General features: G+C 47.9%; 1 protein-coding gene across 3 annotated transcripts in view; it reads right to left on the bottom strand.

Moving 5' to 3' along the window:
* Positions 1–9,070, bottom strand: part of Yap1 (Yes-associated protein 1) — a 31,191-nt gene that overhangs the window by 6,915 nt on the left and 15,206 nt on the right. Inside the window, exons 3-4 of one of the 3 annotated variants that reach the window (XM_013009822.1) lie at positions 7,325–7,506; positions 5,328–5,375 (exon numbers count right to left, since the gene is read on the bottom strand). In XM_013009822.1, coding sequence (XP_012865276.1) covers positions 5,328–5,375; positions 7,325–7,506 — 230 coding nt within the window. Of the gene's footprint in view, positions 1–5,327; positions 5,376–7,312; positions 7,507–9,070 lie in introns of all 3 variants that reach the window. The other 2 variants (XM_013009824.1, XM_013009823.1) reach the window with 2 other exon arrangements.

Below are 9,070 nucleotides of genomic sequence, written 5' to 3' on the forward strand. Positions count from 1 at the left end.
TTGGGTCTGGGTCCACGAAAGTGCTTTACAAGTCTGGGGTTGTGGCTCAAGTGACTGAGCGTTTGCCTCACAAACAACAAGTTCAATTCCCAGTCCTTTAAAAAAAAAAACAACAGCCCACTGCATAAAGCCGGCAAGCGGCCTCCTGCGTTGCTCCGAGGCGCCCGCGGGCTGACAAATCAGGGCCACTGGCTTTGCTCACAGCACAGAGGGCTGAGTGCAAATGTGGCCCAGACCAGCAAGATTTACAAGCTCACTGGGAAAACCCACCACATTTTTGTATGATTACAGAAGAAAATGAGCTAAAAATACTTACTTTGTTTAGAAAAAGTCAAACACTCTAGAAGAACTATTTGACCTTTGCAACACAGAAGCATGATTTAAGTTTTGGCTGGATTTCCTATAAGTTTGCTTACTTCCTCATTTTTGAAAGATTGTCATAAACTATTTTAGCTACCTTTGGGAAAAGAAAAGTTTAACAAACTTGTATTTTTAGCTCAGTATTCTAATTTGGGGCATTGTAGTCAGGATAAAATAATCCAAGAATAATTCATAGATAAGATGCAACTTTCAATAAAATGTTTCAACTGTAATCAGTTTTCAGGCAAGTCAATTATGAAAAAGGGTTTATATCCATCCTAAATGTGTGTTCAGAATTTTAAGTTTTGTTGCTGTTTGTTCCTAGTGGAATGAATAGAAGTGGGCTCCTGGGTGATGGGGCAAATGTTCTACCACCAAGATGGATCCCAACCCCCGAAATATGGTTAAAATAACTGTCACAGAACAATAATAGAATTGCGTTTTAGACTAACAACTTCACATTAACTTTTTTACACCTGTGCAAATGAAAATAATTTCTTTTTTTTTTTTTTTGTCGGTCCTGGGGCTTGAACTCTGGGTCTGGGCGCTGTCCCTCAGCTCTTCAGCTCAAGGCCAGCGCTCTACCACTTGAGCTACAGCGCCACTTCCGGTTTTCTGGTGCTTTATTAGAGATAGGAGTCTCACAGTCTTTCCTGCCCGGGCTGGCTTTGAAGCGCGATCCTCAGATCTCAGCCTCCTGAGTAGCTAGGATTACAGGCATGAGCCACCCATGCCCGGCGAAAATAATTGCTTCTGAAGTAACCAGCAAAAGATCTGTGACACCCTGAAACAAAATTTCAGTATTCTACACCAGAATCCTTCATTTTGTGCAGTAGGTTTTACTCTTACACTCCTTGGCTAAGAGTGCAAAGAGTGCACAGCCTGCCCCTGCTGGAAGCCCCGCCCACCAGTCACCCCATTGCATTGCTTCTAACTCTTGTGGTCCATTTCCTGTATCATTTTTCTTTTATTGTCTCACTACATAAACAGAACCTGTTCTGTATGTAGCCCAAGCTGGTCTTGAACTCATGAACTTCCTGGCTCATCCTCAGGGTGCTGGGGTACTCCCTATGGTAATTTGACCCCCTAAATTGGACTCTACCGGTCACTGGGAGAAGATGGTCGTATAACTGCCTCTATTCTGGGGATTTTCAAGAATTCTATCAAGGACACTTGGGTCTCATTTTGACCTTAGCCTTCTAAGGGAAACCGGAAATCCCTAATTGCTGAGAGGGAAGGGGTGAGCAAGCCTCTCACTGAAGGGAGAGCAACTTACTGAGAATGATAGAAACAGTCACCCCACTCCAAGAAGTTTCCAGTTTAGACTTGATCTGAAAAGTATAAACATTAAAACTGCACCACACAGGAGGAACTGTCTGTGCTCTCGCTCAAGCCCATCTCTCACAAGGCCCTGGGACCCAAGCTGGAAGGCCGTCCTACACCGACCTGCGGGAGCCCCGCAGCGGGCACAGCAGGCCTGGAAGACCATACAGTCAGTTCTCCATCTCGCAAACAAAGGTGCTCAGTCGCAAAGGCGACTTCTGAGAATCAAAATGGCTTTTGAAATATAAAAACTGTGCGTAACTGAAGTGAACGTAAAACCTAAAGCGCTTATATAATGAAAAAACTTCTACCAAAATCCTGCAAACTGTAATAAGGGCGATAAATTCTGTAGCTGACGAAGACACAGAAATGAGTTTTAAATTTCTTTCACAGTTTTCCATGTCAGTATCTTTGGAGTCACATTTATTAGCGTTTGCCCTCACTGACATTAGTGTAAATGGCCACAGGAATGTGTGCTTCAGCTAGGACTGAACGCTAATGAAGTTCTTAAGGACACCAGAGGGAATGGCCAAGTGCCCGCAGCACCAGGCAGGAAGCAGGTGAAAGTAGCATGCTCTCACAGCAAAGACCGACCAAAGCACAGTGCCTGCTGCCATCCCCACACTGAGATTTGCCCTTTATACTTCTTGTTCTTTGAAAGTGGAGAGCACTTCCTGGTTTTGAGGTGGGGTGGGGGGGAGCATTTTGATAACAGTACTACGTTTTGGACTTAGGGCCCTGTCCCTTAGCTCTTCTTTCTTTAAGGCTGGGGTTCTGCCATTTGAGCCACAGTTCTACTTTTCGATGGTTAATTGGAGATTAAGTCTTGTGGACTTTCTTGTCCTGGCTGGCTTTTTTTGTTTTTTTTTTTTTTTTGGTCCAGTCGTGGTGCCTGAACTCTGGGCCTGGGCGCTGTCCCTCAGCTCTTCAGCTCAAGGCTAGCGCTCTACCACTTGAGCCACAGCGCCACTTCCGGCTTTTTTTCTTTTTGCTTATGTAGTGCTGAGGAATCGAACCCAGGGCCTCATGCATGCAAGGCAAGCGCTCTACCACTGAGCCACCTTCCTAGCCCCCTGGCTGGCTTTGAATCATGATCCTCAGATCTCAGCCTCCTAAGTAGTTATGATTACAGGTGTGGCCACTGGCACCAAACCCAGGCTTTAGTTGTTCTTGTCCGCCCTGTTGCACACTGTCTCTTCCTTGCTTAATCTTTCCTGACAGTGTGTGGGTATGCTACATGCTTTGTGATCAAGGACAGTGGGTCTCGCTGAATTTATCCTTCTCTTTCCCCTCTTCCCCAAAGGCAGACACGGAGTTCCACAAGGCAACAAAGCAGACTTGAATGCCTCTCCCCCAAAGCAAAGCCTAAACCAACAACTACAACCTTTGTCCACCACCTTTCTGCATGCGAGCCGGCCCTGAAGATATCTTGACTGCAGCAAGGTGTCTGAAAGAGCTTGATACAAGTTCCTGCTCTACTCTGCCCGAAGAAGGGACACCACGCCCCGGAGCTGCTGAGTCCTCATCAGACCTGCTGGGTTCTTCGGGGCCTCCCTCCAAGGAGACGTCTTAACGGCTGCCCACGCCTCACAGAACCTATGCCTGAAAACCGACCGCTTTCCCTGGGTTTGGAAGTATTTGGGTCTGAATTCAGGCCCTTGTGCTTGCTAGGCCAGCACGACTCCCCCCCGCCCCTTCTTTTTCTGGGTAGGGTCTGGCTTCTGCCGCAGACCCTCATTCCTTGGGCCTGTCACACAGCCGAGATCACAAGCATGGATCAGCACGCCCGGCTTAATGACTGAGCTAGAGCTGAGCTTGGGACAGCCGACAGCCGACCGAAGTTGTCTCTCTTCTGTTCCTACATCTGTCCTATGATCACATAGAACACACATGACATCAGAAAAGCTCAAGTCCATGAATCTGAGCTCCTCAACATTTAACCCCATACTGAAATTTCATAGTTAATGTGTATTCTGTATAATTGTGTCTGATTGAAAACAAGGAGGTGGACAACTTATTAACATACGGTATCTGCTGACATACGCAACAAATCAGTATTTAAGTCTAGTATGTTTAAAGTAAATTCTACAGAACCTATCTCCTTAAGGTCTTCTGTCCTCCTCCCCTCCCGGCAGAGGGATTTGGCCCGGCATGGGCCTTGGTGCTCCAGGGAGGCGAAAACCCAGCCCAACCAAGGCTCGTCTTTTCTAAAGCTTTACTGTTAGAAAAATCACAACTACCTTCCTAGTCAAGTGTGAAATAATGACATAAAAACACTTCATTTCCCAGTTGAAGAGTTGGTTGAGAGCAGAGAAGGCAAAGGAGAGGGGCAACTGATCATCATCCACTTTTACCTTGCAGGACTTCTTTTTGCCAGTCCCAGGGTTTGAACTCAGGGCCTGTGCGCTGTCCCTGAGACTCTTTGTCCTCAAGGCTAGCACTCTACCACTTGAGCCATGGCACCACTTCTGGCTTTTTCTGTTTATGTGGTACTGAAGAATAACCCAGGGCTTCATGCATGCTAGGCAAGCGCTCTACCACTGAGCCTCCTTCCCAGACCCTTATAGGACTTTTAGTTGAGTTAGTTTTGGGTCCATTTATGCGATAAAAGCCTCCTTTAAGTAATGCTCCAGAGAAAATATAAAGAAAAAGAAATCTCTGCAGATATTCAAGGCAATGTAGCCATCACATCGAAGGGGTACTGGTGTGGTATACATTGAGAATGTGTATTCTATCTACTGTGGTGCAGATTAGACTGGTTCAGACCTGCTCCCTTACATGGTCTTTTGATTAGACACAGGCACTTACGACATAGATAAGGCAAACAGAGTTCAGGGTAACTCTCCCCTCTGCGGTTGTCTACCTTTCTGAGCATGGCACTCCAGTGGGGGTGCTTGCTCTCGTCTGTAGTCAGTCCCCTCCCCTGGCTGCGGGGTGCAGGGAGAGCTGTGCAGAAGACCAAGGGCTTGACAGCCACCTCTGTCCCTCTAAGGGAAGGATCCCTAGCGCTTTGTTTCTGCAGAGGACTGTGCCCGTAGAGAATGCCTGGATTTCAAGAACGAGCCCTTCACACTCACCAGACAAGAGTCTGTGTGAGGAAGGGAGCACCACTGGCCGCCATCTTCACCAGCACCTGAGGCTCTCACAGCAGTGCAGCCGGGGTTCACAGGGAGGAAGAAACGAGCCCGCGGCCCCACCCCAGGGGAGTCCTTTTGGGCCTGACGGATTTGGCCTCCTCCTCTGAAATGTCCACTAGAAGATTGCCTTGTCCCAGCCTCGTGACTGTGTTCACCCCCAGCACTCGGCTCCCACGTTCCTATGTTCAACCCAGTACTTCCTTTAAGACACCAAGAAATCCTATTTTCAGCCATTCAAGTTCAAGTCAGAGCTACTCTGAGCTGACAGAATATGCGGTGAGCCAGCCCACTTCGAATGTGGACGGACAAGTGTGCCAGTGAAGACGGGGGCAGCAGACGTGGACTGTGGAAAAGCCATCGTCACTGTGCATCTTGGTAGAAAGATTACTCCAAGTTATAATCTCTGGCTAATCTACACTGAGGGCCCTGGAATACAAGTGTCTCCTTTTCTAACTCATTTTCTTTTTTTTCCTTTTTCCAATGCTAAAACATCATAGAAGAGCCTACCTGACATTTTGGAGAATTGGCTGTGCTGCGATTGATATTCCGCATTGCCTAAGAGTAAAAAATAAACGGATAAAAATTACTTTAAGCCACATGGTTTGGCTGTGTAGGCTTACAAATTGTATCCAGACATATCACCAGAGCACAGAATTCCCAAGCTACCGAGAAGCAGAGGACTCAGGAAGACAGGGGCCAGGGAGTCACCACAGAACAAAAACTAAAACCTCTGCAGTTCAAACAGCTTTAAGACAGATGGCAAGGCTGCAGAGCTCAGGAGCCAGGCACCTGGCGGGAAGGGCTAGGGCTCCACAGTGGAGCTGTTGCCCACAGGTCACAGAAGCCAGTCACTTCAGAGACACTGAATTTACACTGATCGCTAACAGAGACACAGAAGAATTCTTTAAAAACTGACTGTTAGTATGAGCACAGAGCACATTTGTCACCTCAACGCAAGGCAAGACAGGACAGTAGCAAGAAAAAAAGAAGAGGTCACCTATGAAGAAGCGAAACCAAGCTGTCCAGGACCCATCACCCAAGGTAGGGACAAGAAGATTTAGAGAAAGTCCTCAGAAAGAAGGGTTAACAAGTAGCGATTTTGCCCACCAGAAACAAACAAAACAACCACACTGATGTTGGCATTCACGAAAATTGTGGATGACTCATCAAGACTTTTAAAACAAAAACATTAAGACTTTGACATCACTAATTAAGTAACTTGTTTCTTCTTAGTGTCTCAAGTTGGATAGGCCTCCATCACGTGCAAGTGAAGCCTGCATTTCCTTAGACCCATCAGTACTCATCAGTAACACAGTAAGAAGCAAACCTTGAAACAGGCTGTGTAGACACAGTGCTGAATTGTCACATTTCTCTAATATCCATATGGTTAAATTCCTCATTTGTTACCCTGCTCTGACAATGCAGTCTACTTGAATACGCACCCTCTTTACTAGCCCAAGGGCCAATTACTGACAGAGCAAAGTCACTGGAGAGCGAGCCGGTACCTATCAGCTGGCTCCTCACAACCCACGGCAGAGCTCAGAGATGGCTCAGGTTCACACATGGTTGGTTAGGGGAGGGAGGGAGGGCCCAGAGCTCCCTAATTGACACTCAGGAGACAGGAAAAATAGAGTGAGACTATCTATTGTACTTTCACATTTTGTACATTCTTACCACTATATAGTGTTTACTATCTATCCAAAACTATACAAATGCTTAAAAAAAAACTTATTCTGCTAATATGACAAAAACCCTCAATAGCTAGGTATTTTTAACGCGCTCGAACAAGGTAAGTTAAACACTGTTTTGACCATGCTTGCCTAGCCACCTGCAGCCCCTTTCCCCACTGCTTGACGGGCAACTCCACTGCTAAGCCCTCTTAGCCAAAAATTCATTTTGAGAAGCGGAATGAATAACTCAGTCTGGACCTCGAGCTCTCTACCATCATGAAAAGAACAAATCAGGAGAGGGGGTGTATTAATTTGTTTTTGTTTCCATTTCCTAGAGTTCACTTCCATACTAAGAAGGGAATTTTAAGACATGTGAATCTTCTACGTTTGGGGAAGACCAAGAACATATTTTACGAGATTCTGCAGACTGAGGCGCACAACACACACACCTGGCACTCAAGACCGTGTCACAGGTGTCCTGTGGCGTGCAGAAATGCTGTGCTCAGAGCAGAAGCAGCTCTTCCTCCCCCGCTGTCCCCGCGCCCCTCCTGGGGTGTGAGGAATACAGGACACCACATCCCGAGCCCCGTTCCAGGGAGCATCCCTGTGTTTCCTCTGTGTCTCGCTGCACCACACCGCCCATGGCCCACGAGTCTCTTTGTAACACAGGATAACAAACAGCGATGCCGCTTATAACAACGCTGTGATCTGGGCACCATGGGCTGCGGTGACCCCCACTTTACAGTGTTCCTCCACAACCACTCAACACTGCGCTGAAGTCTGCCCGAGTTCATGAAAGAAAAGCGGAAGGCTGGTGTCTACCTGTGGCCTCACCTGCCGGAGCAGCTCCTGCTGCTTCAGCCGCAGCCGCTCCTTCTCCATCTGCAGCTGCTGCAGCCGCATGTGCTGTTGCTGGTTGGAGCCCCCGCCTCCCAGGAGGGCTCCCTGCGGGCTCTGGGGTGCCAAGGGCGGTGGCTGCTTCACAGGGGCGCTCTGACTGATTCTCTGGTTCATGGCTGAAATGAGAGAAGAGAGCGTCCTAAACAAGTCTGCTGACAGGACGATGTAGTTACTCCACAGCACTGGAGAAATGTGACGGAGCTACTTGGGTCTGGACAGCAGCACTAGGTACAAATCACCTAGGAGTCCGCCAAGATCACTGCGGCTGGATCAGGTGATCACTGCTGAACCCGTGGCACAGGCAGCACGGGAGAGCGCGCGCACGGGAATGGGCAGAAAGTCTTAGCTGTGAAGAGAGGTCTGAGCGTGTATTTGTGTTTTTGGGGCCTGGGGCTTGCAGTCAGTGCCAGCAGCGTCCTTGAGCTCTTTTGCTCAAGGCTAGCACTCTACCCACTTGAGCCACAGCTCTGCTTTCTGGTGTTTAACCGAAGCCAGGGTTTCCAGGACTTTTCTGCTGGGGCTGGCCGCAGCCCTCCAGACCCCAGCCTCCCAAGCAGCTAGGATGATGGGTGAGAGTCACTGGCACCTAACTGCAAATAATCTGCAAGACTGTAAATAATCTCTTTAGACTGAAAGCTGTGACGAAATCAGTATTAGAAGATGAGCTTATTCAACGTAAGCCAGACACAGCACCACGCACCCTCGGCATTCCTGTGCAGACCCATTGTCTGTACTCAATTTTCTCAGACCTATGGCATGTACTATTTGGAGGCTGCATTTTTACTACTGACACAACACTGAAGGAAGGACATCTCCTGATGGTCACGAAACCCGGCGGACACCTGTGCAGAACACGGAGCAGGGGACTGGTGACTTCCAGTTGTGTTTAGCTACATGCTGTGTGTGAGCTCAGGGCCCGAGCAGCACTACAAAGACTCCATGAGGAGAGCCACTTAACTAACTCAGGGAGCAGTGGCGCCACTCGCAGGCTGGGGTTTCTTCTCCCTGAAGCATCCTGTTCTCCATCATCTGAGCATCAAAGCACACAGTGCAGTGGGCACGGAGCACCTGAGACTGCACACGCAGCAAACAGCTGAACTGGAAGCTGGACCGGGCACTTCCAACCTCCGCCCTGTGTTTCCAGTCTGTACCTTCACAAGGTAAAGAGAAAAAGACTCCACACAAGATGTCAGAAGAGCTGTACTGTGAAGCTGAGGATGTGTCTGGGACTCCCAAGAAGAGGCAACTGCTCTGAATTTTACAAAACACAAAAGTAGTCCTGACAGCTTTTTGGCAGCAAACCAGCCACGTAGCAGTTCTGAAAAAGAGACCACCTCCTTCAGAGGGAGGAGGAGAGGATCTTTGACATAACATCTCTCCCCAGGGTCACTGACAACATCCAACTTTCAAACTGACACAATTTGTATCCTCCAACCCCTGGACCCATACAAAGCATTACAAACAAGTCACTCAGTTTTGAAGACTTTGGGGTAACAAATCCATTTCTAATATCTTAAGTATACATTTAAAATTAGGAATTATTTTTGAACTACTAAAATATTAGGATCTTGGGGAGGCTGGGAAGTGATGTGAAGGGTAAACAAAGGAGGAGGCTGCAATGCTTGGTAAGAAATGTACGCATTATCCTGCTCATGCAATTGTAACCCCTCTGTACAGTAT

The sequence above is a fragment of the Dipodomys ordii genome, unplaced genomic scaffold (genome assembly GCF_000151885.1).
Source record: "Dipodomys ordii isolate 6190 unplaced genomic scaffold, Dord_2.0 Scaffold10, whole genome shotgun sequence".
Classification (NCBI taxonomy): domain Eukaryota; kingdom Metazoa; phylum Chordata; class Mammalia; order Rodentia; family Heteromyidae; genus Dipodomys; species Dipodomys ordii.